This window comes from Branchiostoma floridae, unplaced genomic scaffold (assembly GCF_000003815.2).
Source record: "Branchiostoma floridae strain S238N-H82 unplaced genomic scaffold, Bfl_VNyyK Sc7u5tJ_1456, whole genome shotgun sequence".
NCBI classification, from domain to species: Eukaryota; Metazoa; Chordata; class Leptocardii; order Amphioxiformes; family Branchiostomatidae; genus Branchiostoma; species Branchiostoma floridae.
The window spans coordinates 60,032-82,387 of NW_023365722.1; the positions used below are offsets into that span (position 1 = coordinate 60,032).

Below are 22,356 nucleotides of genomic sequence, written 5' to 3' on the forward strand. Positions count from 1 at the left end.
CCCATTAGGGGGTTCAAGTTACCCCATAGGTCGTTAAACTCGACTGTTCCTGTGTTAATTATGGGTGAAAGTGACCTTGTGAGGTTAACGTTCCACTTTCACTTTTTTGACCGTACATTGTATTTCATTGGTTGAAGCTGATAATTTGATCAAGTCCTGATTCGTCGCCAAATGGCTATTAAAACTTATCTTGGAACAATGAATAAGTAAAACAGCTATGCATTGTTTAAGATTAAGTTTAAGATGATATTAAGATGACTTACCGAAGTTCTTGGCCCCAGCAGATGAAAGTATAATTGCTGGTGTTGCACAAGTATTAAAACTGGTGACGTCATATGCAAGTTAAGGTCATCTGATGGTTTTGGACTTGTCCATAGTGGTCCAAAATAGAGGTAGAAGTGTACTAATTTGTGCAAATAAATGTTTGAATTTTTCCATTAATTCAACAAAATAAGTATTACTTCAGTTTTAAATAATAGTTAACTACATTTTCTTTACTTTTAGATATAACATATTTTCTAAAACATGTATTAGATACATAGTTACATTTAAGCACCCCCAATAAAAGGCCAATGAACTATTCCAGATCAAAGATGGCGCCGAAAGTAGAAGTGGAATATTGGTATGTTGCATATTTTGCCGATTTCCTTGATCAAACTGCACTTATTGTGCAAGATTTTTTGGTTTTAAATAAGCTTAAAATACAAGGTAAAATGGGATGTCATGTACCGTACCGTATATCCCAGTGTCTCCTCTCAGCAAACGTTTTCCCGTGTTAAAAATTTATCAGCTGCACGTTTTCCAGTACTGAACATTCGTCAGCTATCTCTCGGTTTTCCAGTGCAGAACATCGTTCTAGCACTCGTTTTTTTGGTAACGTTACTGACGCTGTTTTTCTTCCAGTGGTAAGAGCGCTACAGCACTTGAAGCTCAGTGCTGACGAACATTTAGCCTTCTTCAGCACTGAGTACATTTCAAGTAACGCAGAAGAACAAGAACAAGGAAATCTCGGTTTTGACAGCTTTTTTTTTTTAAATTTGCCACATAAAAGGAAGGTGAAGCTTTTTTGGTTTTGCCACCTGGAAAATGTCCAACGGTACAGCAATATTGGTGACCTGTTTTATAGGGGCCTCAAATCCAGGACTTGGGCCAAACACCGTGTTACAATTACCAAAATGGATGAGCTTTAATACTAACACATGTACAAATGTATCTTGTTCTAGCGGAGGATGAGGGTACGCCCCCCGCTATCAGGAACTGGCCAATCAGATCAAGACGGCTGTTCCTGAAGCGGAAGTGACGGGAGTTGTCGGGAGAAGCAGTAAGTATTTCTTCAGGAAACTTTCCAAACACAGAATGCATATACAGGGATCTTTCTCCAAATATCATATATTATCATATAGCCAGACATCGTGGACCAATCAGAAGGTCCCATTCCACATTGGTTATGACGCCGTAACACATAGATTCAGGCCAGGCAGGTGTGTATCGGTCCTCTGATTGGTCAGAATGAATCAACACCGGCACCGGTGTGGATGCAAAACGACACCAGTGCCGGTTTATTTTGACCAATCAAAAGTAGCGATACACACAAGAAAGTAAGGTATATGGAGGCATTGGCCAATAAAAAGGAGCGAAACATATGCCAGAGCATCTAGGGAATAAGTACAGACTGCAAGGGGGAATGGCTTCTTTCAACATTGATAATGAGTTTTGGTATTCTAAAAAGCCTGCAATGTTTCGAATATTTTCTGTGGAAATTTTGGTTTCAAAATGCAATCTGTAATCTCCTTACATATGCATGGAGCAAAGAACAAATGTGAATTTTCAGAAATTCGACAACGGAATTCACACGTACCAAGCGATCTATGCGTCATACAGGAGTTTGCAAGTTTTGGTAGCCTTCGCTTACATCGGTGGTTTTATTCGGTGGTTATAGCAAAGAACCAGGCCTTATGACACCGTGGAACAGGCGGGTCATTAACCCTTAATTGTTCCCTGACAGGCGAGCGTTGGGCATTCTTGCATGATGTAGTAGATGTGGCAATTTTCTTTTTTCTCAAATATTACACACTTATCCATTCCTTGCAGGCTCCTTTGAGATCATGGTGGATGGACAACTTCTCTTCTCCAAACTAGAGTCTGGAGGTTTTCCTCAGGAAAATGAGGTCAGTCTTATAATTGGTGCTGTGTATCTTTTCTTACATTCAGGTTCAGGTCCAGAGGTTCAATTTTTGATCTGGACTTATACGTCATAAACCTGTAGCATGTGTTATGGTGCTTGGGATGTTTTTTTTGGCTACATGTAAGAAATTTGAATGTTGCATGAATTTTACATTTGCCCAATTTCCCAAAACAGTTTGGCTGAGTGACTGGCTGAGTGAATCTGTTACTGCAGCTTCTTGTGGTTTTTGTATCTTGTGTTTTTGAATTTTTATTTCTTTCTAGAGAGATACATGTATTAGTACTAGTAGTACTTAAGTACTGAGATAGTTTTTGATGTCAGGATTAACTTCCAAATAAGTGGTAGACAGTTGGGCCCCCTATATACCATTTAGGAGCTCACTCTGGAACTGCAGGGGCAAGATGTAGCAATCACTTCTCATTCATTTCACTTTATCATCTGTGATAATTATAAAGCTTGCAAACTTTGAAAGAATAACTCATATTTTGAGAAAAGATCAGCAACTTACTGTGTATATTGTATAAGATAAGCAACTTATTGATATATAAATCCTAGTATCAACTCTTTAATTATTCTGTTTAAGGCGACATTCTTTTGAAAATCAGTAGATAAGAATAGAGAGAATAAAGGATAGATTTTTCCATTATAGTATGAAACTGCAGTCTATGGCACAATGACCTTAAAACCACAGCGAACACTTCATTTTCTCGCCATTTCCCAAGTGCATTTACAGTACTTCAAACAATGTACTAAGGTTCTAGATCTTGGGTTTGTTGTTACTTCAACAATGTACTAGTACTAAAGTATGAGATCTTGGGTTTCTTGTTACTTCAAACAATGTACTAAAGTATGAGATCTTGGGTTTCTTGTTACTTCAAACAATGTACTAAAGTATGAGATCTTGGGTTTCTTGTTACTTCAAACAATGTACTAAGGTATGAGATCTTGGATTTCTTGTCACTTCAAACAATATACTAAGGTATGAGATCTTGGATTTCTTGTTACTTCAAACAATGTACTAAAGTATGAGATCTTGGGTTTCTTGTTACTTCAAACAAGGAGGTTAAAGAAAGAACCTCCTTGCTTCAAACAATATACTAAGGTATGAGATCTTAGGTTTCTTGATACTTCAAACAATGTACTAGTACTAAAGTATGACTATGAGATCTTGGGTTTCTTGTTACTTTAAACAATATACTAAGGTATGAGATCTTGGGTTTCTTGTAACTTCAAACATTGTACTAAGGTATGAAATCTTAGGTTTCTTGTTACTTCAAACAATATACTAAGGTATGAGATCTTGGGTGGGTTTCTTGTTACTTCAAACAATGTACTAAAGTATGAGATCTTGGGTTTCTTGTTACTACAAACAATGTACTAAGGTATGAGATCTTGGGTTTCTTGTTACTACAAACAATGTACTAAGGTATGAGATCTTGGGTTTCTTGTTACTACAAACAATGTACTAAAGTATGAGATCTTGGGTTTCTTGTTACTATACAAACAATGTACTAAGGTATGAGATCTTGGGTTTCTTGTTACTTCAAACAATATACTAAAGTATGAGATCTTGGGTTTCTTGTTACTACAAACAATGTACTAAGGTATGAGATCTTGGGTTTCTTGTTACTTCAAACAATGTACTAAAGTATGAGATCTTGGGTTTCTTGTTACTACAAACAATGTACTAAGGTATGAGATCTTGGGTTTCTTGTTACTTCAAACAATGTACTAAGGTATGAGATCTTGGGTTTCTTGTTACTTCAAACAATATACTAAAGTATGAGATCTTGGGTTTCTTGTTACTACAAACAATGTACTAAGGTATGAGATCTTGGGTTTCTTGTTACTTCAAACAATGTACTAAAGTATGAGATCTTGGGTTTCTTGTTACTTCAAACAATGTACTAAGGTATGAGATCTTGGGTTTCTTGTTACTTCAAACAATGTACTAAAGTATGAGATCTTGGGTTTCTTGTTACTACAAACAATGTACTAAGGTATGAGATCTTGGATTTCTTGTTACTTCAAACAATGTACTAAGGTATGAGATCTTGGATTTCTTGTTACTTCAAACAATGTACTAAGGTATGAGATCTTGGATTTCTTGTTACTTCAAACAATGTACTAAGGTATGACTATGAGATCTTGGATTTCTTGTTACTTCAAACAATGTACTAAGGTATGAGATCTTGGATTTCTTGTTACTTCAAACAATGTACTAAGGTATGAGATCTTGGATTTCTTGTTACTTCAAACAATGTACTAAGGTATGAGATCTTGGATTTCTTGTTACTTCAAACAATGTACTGAGGTATGAGATCTTGGATTTCTTGTTACTTCAAACAATGTACTAAGGTATGAGATCTTGGATTTCTTGTTACTTCAAACAATGTACTGAGGTATGAGATCTTGGGTTTCTTGTTACTTCAAACAATGTACTAAAGTATGAGATCTTGGGTTTCTTGTTACTACAAACAATGTACTAAAGTATGAGATCTTGGGTTTCTTGTTACTTCAAACAATGTACTAAAGTATGAGATCTTGGGTTTCTTGTTACTGCAAACAATGTACTAAAGTATGAGATCTTGGGTTTCTTGTTACTTCAAACAATGTACAAAGGTATGAGATCTTGGGTTTCTTGTTACTACAAACAATGTAGTAAGGTATGAGATCTTGGGTTTCTTGTTACTACAAACAATGTACTAAGGTATGAGATCTTGGGTTTCTTGTTACTTCAAACAATGTACTGAGGTATGAGATGTTAGATTTCTTGTTAGGACGTGTCACAGGATTGTTTCAGGCAGCAGAAAGTCAGGACCAGTGATCTCGTTCCCGGTGTGGCGACATACTTCCCTGAGGTAGTCTAGTTCCCAGCGCCCTGTCCAGCGGGGGGACACGTCTGCAGCCCACTTCTCACCGGGGCTACGCCGTCTGAAAAATTCATAGAAAAAAATATTATCAGGGATCCATTCAAGGCTTCTCCAGTTATGCTGTACACAAAAAAAGGGAAGCACACATTTGGCCCACTACTGTCCTGACGGAAAAAGGCTATGCCAACCATTTTCGAACACGGCCTTCCTTTCCGCAACTGCTACTCAAATGCAAATATCGTCAAAATCCATACACAGCTTATTGAGTTATATGCTGTTGACCTACATATAGGGACACAACATGAGGCCTTAACCGAAAATATAACCTTCTCGGCGAAGGTAAAAAGTTAAAATCATAATTGTTATTGTTATTGGTTGGCAGATTGAAATGTCTCTCTTGACACCCAGGAGCTAAATTGTGAGGAGCTTACAATAGCTACATGTACCGGTAGATGTAAGTCACATTGGTCTGAAGCAGCTGCAGTGACCTCAATATGACGGGCTTTGAACAGTTGATGGATGACTGCGTAGTGAAGATTGTGCTCCTTTGTCCTGTTTCTTAATAATATGCTTGCGCAGTTCAATATAATGTTGAGTATTATTTCCTGATCCATTCCAGTTTGATTTATATTTGCTTTACTGCATTTGTAGGATAACTTCAGCAAAAAAAGTGAAAACATAAGGTAAGAAATAAGAGAGTTCCTAATAGTGATACTACAAGACCCAACTTTTTTCTCTATAACTTTGCTAGACCTACCTCAGGGATAACACAACATTCGAAAAAGAGAGAAAAACAATGTGCGTCATCTGTTATAAAAATTATGCCCTTACTTCCCAGACAGGGTGGTTCCTGCCTGACTGTCCTCTACAAATGCTTTCTTCATCTTGTTCGTGTCTTCTCCCTTGTTCTCTGGGTTCCACTTCAAGCCCAGCTTCCTCATCAGTAGGCCAAACGTCTTCTCTTTGTCGTTGAGGAGGGCCGAGTAGTAGATGATGGCGTGGAAGAAGTACGCAGGCTGCTTGCTCTGCAGATTTGCAGCATGCTGCATCACACTCGCCCACCACGTGTCAATGTAGAACATAAGTGAACCGCGATGGCGCAACGTGGAGAACTTTGGGTCGTCTCCGAAACATCGTATGTAGTCAGGCAACTCCCCGGACAAATTCCACAGACGAAGGCACTCCATTGACCAAATTGCCACATAGACCATGTACTTCTGGAAAAAGATTCGTGTCATCGACTCCGAAAATTCCAGGCCATTTCTGTACATGAAGACGGTCTTGGCGGTTGGGAAGGTGCGTGCGATCAGGTCTGCCATCATGATGGCGCTAGGCTGTAGCTTATAAAAGATGACGTCACGGCGGCCTGGGTCTGACGTTACAAGGCTGTGGTTCAGCAAAGTGACGACATTCCTCAGAAAGGTTACAGTAGTTTCCTCATTTGACAGCATGGTAGGACAGTTTTGAGTATGGCCACGTTGCGAGGACCGCTTGAGTCGATGGATCCCCATGCTTATGTCAGTAAACACGTATGGCTCGTTGACAGCCTGTGCGACAGAAGTCGCCTCGGCAAGTCGGGTGACCAGGGTCGTCCCACAGCGACCTAAAACAGACACACTTTCATTTACTTTCATCACTACCTCATCCCCTTTAAGGTATAACCATTGCAGTGGCAATCTTGAAAATAAAATTTTTCCATCAGAGCTGTTTTTTCTGATGGCTTATTTTCAGCATTTTACCCCCAAAATAGTAAACTTGCATGCGTGCTGTTTAGATGGCACTACTGGTACATAATAGCAGTCACGTCCGTAACTGGTGCAGTATTAATGTTGCGGATCTAAGTTTATCAAGACCAACACAAATCAAGGCCAAAATGAGAGCTGTGAATTCCAGATGGAGTTTATTTTCTTGAGCTTGAGGTGGCAATATAAGCCCAAAATCTAGGCCTATGGCATCTTTACGGCGCTGGATACAAGGGTGCTTCATACCTGTCATGAAGATGAAGACCTCTTGCACATGAGCAGCCTTGTCAGCGACGGTGTTCGCTACGTCTTGGAGCTGCTCCAAGGGAACACAGAGGACCTCGGCCGCACTTTGCTTCTGGGCCTGAAAAGAATGTTATCATTATGTTGTATTTTCTCCATGACAATACAGTCAAACCTGCCCAAGCGACCACCCCTTCAAGCTGACCACCTGGTCATTTTGACCGCTTTTTCTCGGTCCCAAAAATTTTCCCCTTTGACGTAAGCATTGAGCGACCTTTTTAAGACGACCACCTGGCCAACACGACCACCAAACATTGGGACTGCACAGGAACAAATCACCACATCATTTTCAAGTTTGAGGTATCATTCGATTTTCGATGATAACTAGAGTGATTATGTGCCAAAATTGACCAGTTTGCGTCAATGTTATATTCAAAACTAGAGTTCAACGAACCCATCTCTTCGCCAAATAATCATGCCTTTATTTAAGACTTTAAGGTCTTATTCATGTATTACTAAATAGCAAATGACTGCATGAACTGTGTTCCTCACATGCAAACACACAAACATTACCAAAACCAGACTGTGACCTGACAGATGACCTGGTAGCATCCCTGGTCAATCAGAATTTCATGCTTGTCAATTTAGACTTTGTCCCCAGTGTAAGGGCGTCCTCCAGCAAACCATCTGTATAACAGCTGTGTCCATAGATATAGGTCAAAATGAGATATATAGAGCACAGTTTATTTCTGTTAATAAGTTTTGCTGCAGTACCTTAGGAAGCCGCTAGGGGGCCCACAATCATAATTTATCTTCGTTTTCCTGACCCCTACCCACCTACCAAATATCATCAGGATTTTTTCAAGGCTTCTCGAGTTATGCATTCCACAAACAAAAGGACGCACACACTCGGCCCACTACCGTCCTAACGGAAAATGCTACGTCAACTATATTCGAACACAACCTTCTTTTCCGCAGCCGCTACTTAAATACTAAATATCATGAAAATCCATACACAGCTTCTTGAGTTATATGCTGTTGGCATGGATTTATGAACTTTCCTCATTAATTATGCAAATAAGCTACTGATTTGCATAATTAGTATTACATTGTATAAGTCATCACTCATTCTATCTACATACCGAAAATCCTGATGATCTGTTTACACGTTCTCAAGTTATCCTCGTCCAAAGTTTGAACGGAAATCGGTGCCTGCAGTTCCCAAAAAGCCGCTAGGGGGTCCAAACTCACAGCACTTACTCTCTGTTTCAAGGGCTATCTACTACTCAAAAATCATGACCACAGCATGTCCAGAACACGAAGTGCCAAAATTAAAAGTTTTGCTGCAGTACCTTAGGCAGACACTAGGGTGCCCATTATCGAACTTGACCTTCGTTTTCCTAACCCCAATCCACCTAACAAATATAATCAGGATCCATTCAAGGGTTCTCGAGTTATCTTGCTTACAGACAAACGCACTTACATACAAATCCCGCTACAGCACCATAGGTAAGAGCCAGGTAAACCATTTTCGCACTTGACCTTCCTCTCCAAAACCGCTACACACCTACCAAGTTTCGTGAAAATCGCCCAGCTAGATTTTGACTTATGCTGCCAAAAACAAACCGCAAAAAACATACCAAGCTCGCTGCAGTACCGTAGGAAAACGCCAGGTAAACCGTTTTCAAACTTGGCATTCCTTTCGACAACTGCTACACACCTACCAAAAATCACAAAGTTCCATCCACAATTTCTCGAGTTATATGCTGTTGACCTACATACAGACCCAAGTCAAGCAATCTCATACTCTTCTTGGCGAAGAGAATAAAGATTGGGCGGACGCACATGGGTGGGTCATTTGGGTGCAATGGAGGAGTCTACTGATGGGAGGAAATTTTGTCGTACAAAAAGTGGAAAGTATTCATTGTTGAAGAGATTCATTAGTCACGTACGTACACAGTTCATAGAATTTTCATCAATCAGTGACTGTTATTTAAAAGATAACAACACATACCTCCAAATTTTCAATGGCTATCAGTCCATCTTGATCTCGGAGTGACCTAGTTCTCGCAAGAGTTGCGAGAACTAGGTCGAGAAAATTTGGAGTTACGTGTAGTTACCTTTAAGTTTAGTAACAGTCACTGATTGATGAAAATTCTATTAACCAGAAAGTATTAAAAACTACATGCATGTCTCGGGCATGTTGTGAGTTGATACTCTTCAAACCAACCACCTGTCCAAAACGACCACGTCTGTCCAGTCCCTCCAGTGGTCGTCTTAAGCAGGTTTGACTGTACTACTAGTAGTAGTAGTCAGAGTGCTTTGAAATTTGCTCAGCCACACCTTGACCATTATAACCTTTAGTTAACATTTGTGCGTTAACTTAAACAACCAAGCGCCAACTGATGCTTACCTCACAGAAGAACGGATGCTTTTTCAGATCTGTGCCGTCTACGGGTCGAGTGAACACCACCACCTCTTGTTCCCAGTCTATACTGAAAATTGAAAACTTATTCCCGTGTTGAGCAAAGAATCGTGCCACGTCGTGGACCGTTGTAGCTCCTCCCACTGGAATGAAGTTGTTGAGGGAAGAGTCTAACATGTAGCGTCTTCCTGTATCTGGTATGACAGGCCGCGTGTAAGCCAGAGACTGCTTTGTCTGCAACGCAAACAAGAAATATTATGTCTGATACCATCATCAAAGTTAATCTGGATTCATTTGGTAAATTACATAATATTTGTAATTATAATGTTCTTCAACTCAAGAAATTTCACTCACTGGAATTTTCCACCAAACCTCGGTCGTCTTCAACTATCAGTGCTGTATACGTACAATGTAGTTTACGTACACATGATTTTTTTGCATGTGTGACATCAGTACTGGGTCAAAGTTTGTCAGAAGGGTGTGTTACTGACTTCTGACGAACTTTCTCCGATGTCGCATGATTTTTGCAATTGGGCGACTTCAGCACAGAGTCAAAGTTCATCAGAAGGTGGCGGTACCTAGTGAACTGTACTTATGACGATCTTTGATCCTTGCTGATGTTACGTGGAAATATAGAATACAACACGGTGTATTCCGTATCACCCGTGGTACCAGTCTGACCACGGGTCGGATCACCCAAAGGTTGCTAGGCTGTAGGACAGTACGGAATGGGTGCTATGGAATACGCCATGTAATATTTTACTTGTGTCACACCCAGGTTGGAAAACTACTCATGAGAAGGATAAAATAACTAACCTTGGGCCAAGATGAGGTTTTGGAAGTACGTTGAGAGACCATAAAGTATACAACAACAAACACTGCACTTAGAGCTGCGATGGCTCCGGTCACCGTGAATACATCCATGGTCGTCTACAGCAGCCCTTCTCCTGAAACTTAAATTTCCCATTTTATTAGCCAAGGTAACACAATGCAACGTAATGCAGTGACAACACCAACATGCCATAGTCCAATGGCATACACTCTTTACTTTGTTTACAGGTAAAGCAGTGTTTTAGCAGGATTTTATTTTAGCATAATTGTAATGGCATGGTAGCGAAATGACCAATCAGGAGGGTGGTGTGGAAGGGGGGTCTTGGCCCTTCCATGGTGAGATTTTGGAAATGTATAGTAAAAAGTTGGCACTCTGTTACAAATGTAACATCAGGGCAAATTTCAGTATTTCCGGACTTGCGCAGATGACCCAGTTTTAGTCCCCTCAGAATGCTTAGGTAGGCTTGGGAAAAGTGGCTGTAAAATTGTTTTTCTTGGGATATGTTTGGATTTTGGGGGTGCATCTTATAGGCAAGGGTTGTAGCTTCTATATTGTGTTGAAAAAATAGATTTTTAGTGATATTTGTGGTTGCAGTAGGCCTTAGAAGTTAGGTGTTTTGGTGTTGTTTACATGCAGTGAAAGGGGGTGAAAAGGTCTCCCACCTATGTTTTGATGGCGTATAATATAATTCCGCCGTAAATTTTTCCCCTTTTTTGTCGTTAAATTACTCTTCAGAGGTCGGACAACCTTGCCAATGTGAGTTTTTCATGTTCTAAAAGTCAGGTAGGTGATTTTTGACAGCCTCTTTCTCCCATGAGTCCCATTGTTAAGAATATGCATAGGAATTATTGAAATTTAGCCTGCATGCTTTCGGTAGGGTATTCTAGTTCAAAATTGGCAGGTGTCAAGACACTCCAAGTGATGCGGGAAGGGTTGTCAAGCATCGTCACAAGTTTCAAAGACTTCACGGAGACCCTACCCCTAGGATTGGTCCCCAGGGAGCACAGGTGTCAGGAGGCCTGTGGTAAGGTTTGTGGCTTTGATTAGACTTCATTTTGCTTAGCAAAAAGTGACACAAACAGGGGAAAATGGTAAAATCTGCTCACCCTGTCACAAGGAGACTACTCTCCATCAATTTAGACACCAAAATTTGTATCTAAATGCTGTTCAACCACACTTTGGAGCAGATACTGGGAGTGCACAGAATGGGGGGGGGGGGTGTAGGTGTGCCCTTGGGGGCTTATATATCCTTGGGGGCTAATGTGTTCCCCCAAATTGGTAATGTGGGCAATAGAAAGGATTTACCTGACTCAACTGACTGAAATTTCTTAAGAAATTCTGCCATTTTAGTGTTTTGGGGGCTGATTTCTTACTTTCTGTACCTTTTATTGACAATGCATTATGCACTCTCATAAAATGCTTCAAAGTGTAACCTGAGCGCTTTTCAATACAGCTTTAGGTGTGTAAATGGTTAGAGACTACTCTCCTTAAGCTAGAAAGATCAGCTTTTAACTTTTTCTTCAGTTTGTGTCACTTTTTGGTGAATGCTATGGCGCCTATCAAATGCCTCAGACCACTGCCAAAGCCTTGAGGAAAGTCCTCTGACACCTGCCATGAGATCTACTCCCCTGGGAGCATTCTTGGTCAGAAAGCTTTGAAACTTGGGATAATGTTTGACAACTCTTACCCGCATCATGCGAGATGATTGAAATTTGTCAATTCTCAAGTTCAGGGGGGTGACAGGGCAAATTTCAGTATTTCCGGACTTGCGCAGATGACCCAGTTTTAGTCCCCTCAGAATGCTTAGGTAGGCTTGGGAAAAGTGGCTGTAAAATTGTTTTTCTTGGGATATGTTTGGATTTTGGGGGTGCATGTTATAGGCAAGGGTTGTAGCTTCTATATTGTGTTGAAAAAACAGATTTTTAGTGATATTTGTGGTTGCAGTAGGCCTTAGAAGTTAGGTGTTTTGGTGTTGTTTACATGCAGTGAAAGGGGGTGAAAAGGTCTCCCACCTATGTTTTGATGGCGTATAATATAATTCCGCCGTAAATTTTTTCCGTTTTTTGTCGTTAAATTACTCTTCAGAGGTCGAAAAACCTTGCCAATGTGAGTTTTTCATGTTCTAAAAGTCAGGTAGGTGATTTTTGACAGCCTCTTTCTCCCATGAGTCCCATTGTTAAGAATATGCATAGGAAATATTGAAATTTAGCCATCACATGCAATTTGAAGGATTTTTTATGTATCTGATCCTGTAGTAAATGAAAGCAAAGTACCACTACGCTAGTTGAAAATTAGCATCAAGTTGTCCTCATTTTAGCGTGGTGGTCACAAATTATAGCATAGTGGCCCGTTACGCTAACATGCACTAGCTAGAATGCTTTAAAGCATTACATTTCTTACAATTAAATACATGTTACAAAGGCTGGCCTGTCACCAGGTTTAAATAGCAAAGCATTTGGTTAGAAAATTCAAACTGGGCTCAAGCCATACATGCAAGCGCATAGCAGAAAGTGGGGACGTCACCTATAGAAAGCTGCCCAAGGCCAAAAAACAACTGTGGTCAGTATCAACCTCCTTGGTATGGCCTTGGGCTTTGAACACTGCTGTTACAGTGGTGTTTGTATGCAATTGGTCAAGTTGTCCAATGTTACTATGCTTACCAACAGTTTAACCCAAGAATCTGTCACATACCAAGTATTTTGTTTATAGAGGATTCGTAAAGACCCAATACCTGTAGCAATTTGATAGGGATACAAGGGGTGATCACTTGAAGTTCACTCTTATAGTCTTACCTGCAGATATGCCCTGCTTTCGTACATGTGACGGTTGACGCCTCGGCATAAACAGCCACAATAGAGAGGGTAAAAGCAAACCATCCGGTTTAAGAAATCTGAAAAGCCCTGGGGGATGGGTTGATGAAATCTTAAGAACAGTTTGGGGAAATATTTAAGTTAGCATTATATTGGGGGCTTGTGCTGGAGACAACCATAGTCCCTGACCCTCCTGATGAGGATGGGACTAGGTGAGGTGAGGTGATATTGGGGGCTCACTTTTGCCTGGATTTATTAGCCAGAGTACAACAGGGCTATACATGTAGAAGGGCCCCTTAAGGTATAGCAACAAAGGTGGATTCAATTTATGGGCCATGTTGCTCAAGGGGCCCCAGCTGAAACCCTGGAAATCTTGATACTGGACAAATAAAGGAGCACACCTACATGCACAATGTACATGTAGCTATTTCTTAATGCTTTACAGATTCTGAAGCATCTAGTTCTCAATGTTTGTAGCTGCGCTTTTCTGCCCTGTAGGTAATGCAGGCTATCGCAGGGTTAAAACAAGTTCCCCCAGTCAGACCCCAGACTACTGATGCAGCTAGGGTCCTTCAGGGGTTAAGGATGGTCCTTTCTAGGTATGTTGTTGTGCTGTGGGATGCATGTGCAAGGACCCCAGGGAGGCCTCTTGTATGTTGTCTGCACTGGAAAACAATAGCATTTCGGGGGGTGTTCTCTATTCCCTTTTCATACTAAAAAAAAAAAATGCTTCGATAATTAAATTGGTTAAAAATGTCTCAGAACAATTCAATCTTTAAAGTGTGAGTGTGAACGCTCCCAAACCTCTTACATTTTCTCCGAAACGCATTGTAAATGCAAACCACGTCTAAGAGGTAGTTTACGTGGTTTGCGGCAAAACCGTATTGTGAATGCGAACGTAGATGGATTTCAACTTGTAATTGGGTTGTTTCAGGGTAGGTTTCTTACCCCTACACTTTAGCATGGTCTCTTTAGAAGTATAGTGAGCCCACTTTTTTGGGGGGCTTGCCACATCACACTTTGGCTTTCTTTGTTTCATTTTTTTCCATTCTTCCTGGTCTTGTAATAATACCAAAATTTCTAATGACTGTTCTTCCTCAAAGCTAGCATCATTAGTAAAATCCTTTTTTTGTCACAATGATTAAATTCTTTTTTTTTTTTTGTATTCTGTGTTACTCCAGATTCTTGAGGCGTTAAGCAACTACAAGGAGGGAGAAAAGGTGGAGCAGGTTACCAACATCCAGTTCCCTTGGTGTACCATTCTGTAACTCAGCCAATCACTGAGCAGCTCTGTCATGTCATCTCATCCCACAGCCAATAGGAAGCCACTTGAGGGTGTGTCTCAACCAATCAGGTGTCGGCTCATCACCCAGCCAATATGGAGCCACTTGAGAGTATGCCTCGACCAATCAGACTACATCTCATCATCTTGGCAGCCAATCAGGAGTGGCATGTGATCGACCAACCAGAGTGCTGATAGATACAGATGGACCAATGAGACCTTGCCTGAACCTTTTGAATGAAGCTTTTCTATCTTGACTTGACTTTGTTTCCTTACAAACCTCTGTAATGATGGAGAAAGTTTAAAAGTTTATAGACTTTGTCTTGATGACATAAGAGGGATGTGACGAAAGGAAGTTAATAAAAAGATTTTTGAGCATTTTCAGGGATTTGTACATGTTCACATGAAATACATTGTCAGACCTCTACAAAATAAAGCACAAAGACGTCAAAGATCTGAAATGTATAGTCATAAATGATGTGACCCACTGTTTTGATTGACGATTTGATTGATTGAAGTGTGTGGTATTTTTTAAGCAGCAACTGCTTGTGTTTAAAAGAAGCTCCAAATGTCACACTCATGCGCACAATGGTAAAGGTATTTCAATGTCACTTGTAATAGAAATTGTCATGTTGTCAAATTAGTACATTCAGATACATACATGTAAAAGAAAATAATGTGCGTGTTATCAACTCTTCAACCCAAAACAAATATTGTTATAGGCTATGTATCAAATCCAAAAACTTCATTCTGAATAAATGCACAATGTCTGACAAATGTTTTGTCTTAAATATCTATATCTTGAGTTTGCCTGAAGAGATGATTGTTTTGATTAATTGGTTTCGTAATCCCCTAGTACACAATTTTAATTTCAATGCCTCTGTTTATTTTTACTGTAAAACTAGGAAGTCATGCTACAAGTAGTTGTTCAGGTTTGCATGTTTGTTAAACTTTTTTTTTCGATTTTTTTTTTGGTATTGAGAACATGTTAACTAAGATTCTTGTGAAACATTGTGACTGATGTTAGTATGAACATGGGCTACGATTTTTATACCAATCTACCACTCGCAGTGAATGGCTGATAGCTACATAAGGGTCAAAATGTTAGTCGTTGCTATGCAACAACTGGAATAATTAGCATTGATAGATGGGGAGGGGGGCAACTAATGGGTCGCCTGACTGTGCTAAACAAACACCGTGAAGTTAGGGGCTTTTAGAACTCACGCAGTTTATCGCCCGAATCTTTTAACACACAGGAGCGCGTATTGTACGTCACGTGGCAACCAGGGCTGTAAAACTTTTCAATGGCGGGTGATAAAAGTAATGTGTGGGCAGGATGTTGTCTGCGTTGCTAGGCAACGTGTTTCTGATCGGTTCCCGCCATTTGTTGTGTATCAGGAAGGAGGTAGCAGACTCAGGTGGTTTGGCTCGGGATTTCTCAAGAAGGTAGCTACTTTTACTATTCCTATGAGAACTTCGTCTTAAAAACGTTTGTCCTGTAAGCTTTTTCTATAAACTGTAAGCTCAGACAAGACATGTTTTGTGGAATAGTTTTGGTAAGCGGGCTGTTCTTTGGATGTACCAATGGCTTAGCCTACAGGCGTCATTCTGCAACATCTTAAGTGTGTGTGCGATAAATGTTTTTTGACTAATAAAAGATTCTGAATATCCTCAAGTCAAGCCAAGAGCAGAAGACACCTTACGGTAGGCTCAAGGAACATCTCTTCTTCGTGCTCGAGTAAGAAAACAATACAATCCTACAGTTATTTTACGGCGTTTTTTCTTAACCCTCATCCGACCGTATGGGGTCATTTTTGACCCCAGGCGTATATTTTAATCTGCCATGGTAACATTTTTCATCAGAGAAAAAATTCCTTCCAAGAATTTGTTTGTTTACATGTCTTACAACATCTACCAATTTTTCACCGAGTTTTGCCCATTATTGTATAAGCTATACTTGAAAGTCTGTGTCTTGTTCGGTGGGGTCAAAAATGACCCCAGCCAATTATGAATCATTAATTACATAAATATCAAGACATTTCAATAAAATAACAGGCATTCCTCATCATTGCTATTACAGCAACAAGTTATAGTTGCTTTGATGAGTAAACACCGAATATTTTGAAAGAAATTTAGTATTTTACTGTAAAACACAGTTTTTCGACGTTCTGCATAAATTATGATAATTCACACTAATTACCTATGCTAATGAAAGTGAGAATGTTTCTAATTAATTAAAAAAACTATATGGACAGAATGTGCAGAAGGAACCTACAAGAATGATCTTTGCGGGAAAATAGACAAGAGTTATTGTATGTATGTCTCTAGATGGCGGAATATGGTGCATAATTAAGTAATAAATTCGTTACTTTTCACCAATATTGTATTTTTTCTTGTTAAATAACGTTATTATGCTATCAGTACTATTGCATCATCACAATTATTGTTTAGAAATTGATAAGATAAAACATTGTTTAAGTAAGTTGAGTATGGTAGATTTTCAGAGTAAATGTGGTTTCTCCTCATTTTCTGCATAAATTATGATAATGAGTAATAACTACTGACACCAAAACTTGTCAAAATATTTTTCATAGATTAGTGAAACAGTAAATACATAGAAATGACAAAATAAGCCAGCAGAAATATGTCTATGAGCAAAACAAAATGGGGTCAAAAATGACCCCATACGGTCAGATTCGTCGTAAAAATGTACCGGTCGGATGAGGGTTAAAGTTTCCCATTATTCTGAATCTTTTCCATTTAAACTAACTACCCTTTGAAATGTTTCATTCTATTTACAAATTCTAACCAGCTTAGATCCTCTCAAATGTTTAAAGCGATCTACTTTAGTCCTTCATTTCAGCTAGAATTGCCTATCACTAGAAGAAAAATCAATTTACGTAGTCAGTTGACAATTTGAACAGTACACATTTGACGATGAGACTGGACAAACTTCCTCATAACCCCAGTTTTGATTTTGTAGATCAAAAACGGGAAGTACTCTGATCCAAGAATCATCGATTAAACTAAACCTCGCCACAACAACAACAACAACAAGATGACTTCAACAAGAGAACCGAGTGTCCTAATTCGTTCCGACACCTTCGTGGCCACAAACATGGGAGCTACGCTAGAAACTCCAATTGCAGCGGACACCAGTATTTCTAGTTCCCTAACGCACCTGGAGCTGGAAGAATGGTGCGAATCTACGGAACAGGAGTGTCGGGGATTGTACCAAGACTTGAAGGAGACCATGGGAGAGAGTAAGAAGTCTCTCCGAGAGTCTGAACTGAAGTGCAGCAGGATCTTACAAGAGAAGAACAGACTGCAGAAGGAAAGAGACAACGCCTTGGCAAAGGTAGGGGATTATATTTCAGAAAGAGGACTTTGGTTGTAAGAAGAGAGAGAAGATATGTCGGTGTTTCGCCTCTGTGTTTAGTCATTTTTTGTTCAACCAACCTTACCACAAATACTGATGTCAAGGTTTTATAATGAAGGTAACATGTTTCTGGAAAAAGATTTTATTTTTGAAATACTTTTTTTTCCCAGAGGATGTCATTGAATGAACATGGCCTTACGGATCTAGAGGAATTCGGATGTTTTGGATTCAGCCAAACGAGTGATAGAGATATTCGTGTTATCTTATCATTTGCAGGATGTTAACCCTGAGTTCGCTAAGAATGATATAACGTTTTCGCCTTTGTGTGCGTATGTGAATGTCTCAGCGGTGTCTTTTTATCTTTTAAGACGGCAAGTGGAGAATGCCTGGGGGAGATTGTCTTGATATCAAATGACGAGACCTCGAAATGATTCGATTTGGGACCTTTAGCGGTTTGGTATAGCTAGCCTCCACCAGGCCTTCCTACTGGGTGCGGGGATCGTAGAATTCGGCAAAAAATTGTAAAATTGGCCAGGGGAGTCAGTCGATGCTAAGGTTGTCCGCTAGCGTTGCAGTGTTTGTCACCAAACTCGTTTCCTTTCTGTTGACTCTTGTTAATTTTTGTATGGGCCTATTCAGCTTCCGACCTATGTTTGAACTTACAACACGAAACGACATTTACCTGTCGTAAAATGGTTAGAAACCAAAATACATGACGTTTACCAAAGAAATGGATTATTCTACTGCACCAGAGGTTGGACAGGATTGTTTTCAGTGTTTTCGCCGAGCTTAAGTGCACTTTTGCTGACCTCTTGTAGTTCTGTGTTCTTGGTGATTAACAGAACGCGGTTTCCTGGATACCATAGTGTCGCCAATGCTAGTATAAGTATTCAAAGGCTGCTAAAGTGTATTGAAAAAAAAAGAACAAAACAGCATAACATCAGAAACTATAATTTCTTACACGTATACTACGAGGAATATTCTGTTTTCAAAAATTCTTGAACGAACACACAACCTTTTGGTGAAGGTTTGAAGAAGTAATACTAACAGAAGGGTTCAATAAAGTGCTCAGTTTGAAGATTGGAAAGCTATTAGTCTTAATGCGGCATTCTTGGGCGGCGGCTATATTTAGAAAGCGGTAATTAGATGGCTGTATTTTGTGGCACGTCACCCGGTAACCTAAAAACCTACATAGCAGGTATTTATGAGGGAACACAGGACTTGGTAGACTGGTAGGTATTGTTATATAGGTGACGCTATACATGTAACGCCACTCTTTGTAAGTCAGGTCACACCGCCTTGACTATTACATGGATCACATCTACGTTATTCAATGCGTTTCAAAAGAAAGAAAAAAGTTTGGACTCATCCATGCATAGGTTAAGTAGGCCATTTATCATTTCATTTCCGTATACTGGTTATCAACTGATTCTTCAACGGATTAATCAAATTGATTATTAATCAATTAGTTGACTAATTTGTTCATCCATCTATCTATTCAGTCTTCCATTCATTAATTTTTTATTCATTATCCAATCAGTCATTTTATTCATCCATCCAACTATTGAACCATCCATCCATTTTATTATCCATTCATTCATCATCCATTTATTTTTTCATTCATTCATTCGTCTTTTATTCTTTCTTTCATTTCTTTCCTGCTCTTTTCAATGTTCGTACTCTGTTTCCTTCGTTCCTTCCAATATTCATCCATGTCTTATCCACCCTCACATGATGTTTTTATTTTAACCCTTGTAAGACCAATCTCTAACTGAATACGAGAGCGTAATCAAATACCTCAAGGTCAAATACCGCAACTCATGTATTCAATCCTTGACCATTACATGATCATATCACATTGTGCCACAAGATATTTGAACCTTTAACCCTTGTAGGTCCAAGCCCTTAAGGACGAGTCCGTATCGAAGGACCACAAGTCCTCTGAGCGCCTTGCTCAGATCCAGGAACGGCTCGTGCTGAAATCTAAGGAGTGTGAGGATCTTCAGAAAGCTAACGTCGCCATGGACAGGAAGATGAAGGCAGAGAAGATCAAACATGGCAGAAACATGGCCAAGTTAGTCACTCTAACTGCAATCTTTGTTTTATTGAAACTCGAAATCAGAAACTCCAAAATCAAAGGAGGTCATAGAATGCAAAGAAAATTACAGAAAAAAACACTTTAATTGCTTAAATATATCGACGAAAAGATCTGGTATTGTTGCTATGAAAGTAAAGTTCGAAAGTAAACGTCTCTGCCGCACGACGTGTCAAAAGCGCCGACTATCGATTTAAATGCAGAATGCAGAATGATCATGAGACAATGCATCGTTCACCGAAGTGTCAATGACACCCTCTATCGTTTTCGTTGCAGACTGCAGGACGACATGGCGAAGCTGCGGAATGTGAATAAACGGCTGGTAGACGACTGCGATAACTCCAAGAAACTGGCGCTAGAGGCTCTTAAACAGGCAGAGAATGCAGAAAGGTTCAGGTAAGACGTTTATGTGATTCGGGTTAAGACGTTTTTGTGTACGACGTTTTTGTTGTTTCATGATTGACTCGCTATTCTTTTTTTAATGTTCCCTGATATGAAGATCAGTGGTAACGCCCCCAAAACACATCTACAACGTGTTTTAGAGTGATGGGATGTTTCTTTATAAATGAATGAATGAATGAAGACCTTAATTGTACATTCATACCCACTGGGTTCAGTACAGGTCACAATAAATGATACAACATGATACATTGATATAATGAATCTACACTACTTAAGGATCGTATTCTACTGCGTACATTCGGCTTCTTCTCGTTTCTTTGTGATATTGAAAATGTAAGAACAGATATGCTTTATAAGTAATGGTTTGTCTAGATTCATATGGAATATAAATTTGTCTATTTTACTTAGATGTATGAAGTGGGGGAACACTGATTCTATTAGTCTGTAAAGTTCAGCTCTCTCTTTCTTGTACAAACTACATTCTACTACAAAATGATGTTCGTCTTCTAACTTATCTAGATTGCAGTATCTACATATTCGTTGTTCTAGAGGAGTCAATGTAGGGTATACCAATGCTCACATTTTTCTTTGTTTTGCAGGACACCGCTAGCAATATTGTATCAAACTATTCGAACTTTTAATGTCAATAATTAGAATGATTGATGTCAGCTGCGTCGAGTCTCACCATTGCTATGATTACTCATTCTAACATTTTAGTCGTCTACCTTCATGAACTAAATGAACCTCTATTTGGCATAATCATGCAGTAAAAGTTCGTCTACAATGTAAATTTTTAAATCCAGTTCAAAACTTTTTTTGCCAGGAAAACTGTAATGTGACAATGGAATAATAAAAACAGCGAGAATTTCTATATCATCTTTATCTTTTACCGTTTTACTGTCTTATCACAGACAAGACGAAATGAGGAAAAGGACCCAGATGGAAGAGCGGATGCAGTTCCTCATCCGAGAGAAAGAGGTCCTCACTAAGAAGCGCTACATGACCGACAAGGCGTACCACGAAGCCGTGCGGCGCATGGCCCACGTCATCAGCGAGAAAGAAGAAATCACGCTAGAGAGGAACAAGGAGCGAGCCATGAGGACGCAGCTAGAGAGAGCGTTCGAACAGAAGAGTAAAAACACAGAGGGTAACAAAGAAAGTATGAACGAGATGAAAAAGAGAGCACTGGACAGGTTGAATAAGAGCCACATCCCGACGGTGAACAATGCGAAACACGTCAGCGCCACGGAAGAGATGAGGAAAAAGTTCTTAGGCGCCATGGCAACAGCCGACTGAGGATGTTGGAATGATCGTGTTTCGCTTAACGGAGGGAAAACATATTGTTTTTGCACCGATTCTTCCTCTTCGTCCGTTCAAGACAAATAAGAGAAATGATACCCTGGTTAGACCAGACTCTTGTCACCATATAGTAAAGAAGGGGCAAAAGATCACATAGGTTATTACTGTGTAATATATACTGCTATTTTACTGTGTTATGATTATAATCTGACATTACTGTGAAGTACTGCTGTGCTATTAATGTGTTGTTTTATACTGAGATATTACTGTGTAACATTATACATGTACATGTATTTTATATTACTGTGTAATGTCTAACATTATCTATTATTTTCATTGAGGTCTTTTATGAAGCCATAGAACTGTCATTAATGTCAATATCTTTGGCATATTTTGAGGTCACGAAAATTTATTGCACACCAAAAGATACATTGTGGGCTATTCCAGCATTCTACAAAGTGAAATGAGTTGTATACTCGATGTGCTGACAAGTTGACAGTGAAGTACAGTATTATAATTACATCACAAACGTTTTTTCATCATTTGCAAACTTCAAGCGTGGATTCCTTACTTTAACTAGTACCAAAGCGCCGAAATTGACAATCGAAATTACTTTGTAGCGAGACGATGTTACATCTGACAAAAAAATCATACTCTCAACGTGCAACACTATCTACAACTGGTTTGCTATTCCGTTATGCCAACTGTTCAGATGGCAATGGCGAAGTGTAAATGTATGTATGTGTTGGCACCCAATATATCAGCTAAGTTGCCTGGGTTTGCCATGAA

General features: G+C 39.5%; 3 protein-coding genes across 5 annotated transcripts; 2 read left to right on the forward strand and 1 right to left on the reverse strand.

Annotated features, from left to right (window-relative positions):
• The first annotated feature begins 566 nt into the window (after window positions 1-566).
• On the forward strand, window positions 567-15,169 carry LOC118407757 (migration and invasion enhancer 1-like). Of its 2 annotated transcripts, XM_035808276.1 has the most exons (5): window positions 567-622; window positions 1,224-1,321; window positions 2,092-2,168; window positions 13,609-13,709; window positions 14,292-15,169. In XM_035808276.1, exons 1-5 carry the CDS (start codon window positions 573-575, stop codon window positions 14,305-14,307), a joined length of 342 nt encoding a protein of 113 aa, XP_035664169.1. In that variant the 5' UTR covers window positions 567-572; the 3' UTR covers window positions 14,308-15,169. The 2 variants fall into 2 exon arrangements, with proteins under 2 accessions (XP_035664169.1, XP_035664170.1); XM_035808277.1 differs by lacking the exon at window positions 13,609-13,709 and having other exon boundaries at window positions 14,292-15,159.
• On the reverse strand, window positions 4,758-13,593 carry LOC118407756. Of its 2 annotated transcripts, XM_035808275.1 has the most exons (6): window positions 13,093-13,593; window positions 10,285-10,421; window positions 9,457-9,702; window positions 7,047-7,164; window positions 5,890-6,661; window positions 4,758-5,119 (listed from the first exon to the last, which is right to left on the reverse strand). In XM_035808275.1, exons 2-6 carry the CDS (start codon window positions 10,390-10,392, stop codon window positions 4,972-4,974), a joined length of 1,392 nt encoding a protein of 463 aa, XP_035664168.1. In that variant the 5' UTR covers window positions 10,393-10,421; window positions 13,093-13,593; the 3' UTR covers window positions 4,758-4,971. The 2 variants fall into 2 exon arrangements, with proteins under 2 accessions (XP_035664168.1, XP_035664167.1); XM_035808274.1 differs by lacking the exon at window positions 13,093-13,593 and having other exon boundaries at window positions 10,285-10,643.
• Window positions 15,170-17,420: 2,251 nt separating the features above from the next.
• Window positions 17,421-22,162, forward strand: LOC118407749. Its single transcript, XM_035808266.1, has 4 exons — window positions 17,421-17,750; window positions 19,667-19,845; window positions 20,143-20,262; window positions 21,180-22,162. Exons 1-4 carry the CDS (start codon window positions 17,451-17,453, stop codon window positions 21,562-21,564), a joined length of 984 nt encoding a protein of 327 aa, XP_035664159.1. The 5' UTR covers window positions 17,421-17,450; the 3' UTR covers window positions 21,565-22,162.
• Window positions 22,163-22,356: the final 194 nt, after the last annotated feature.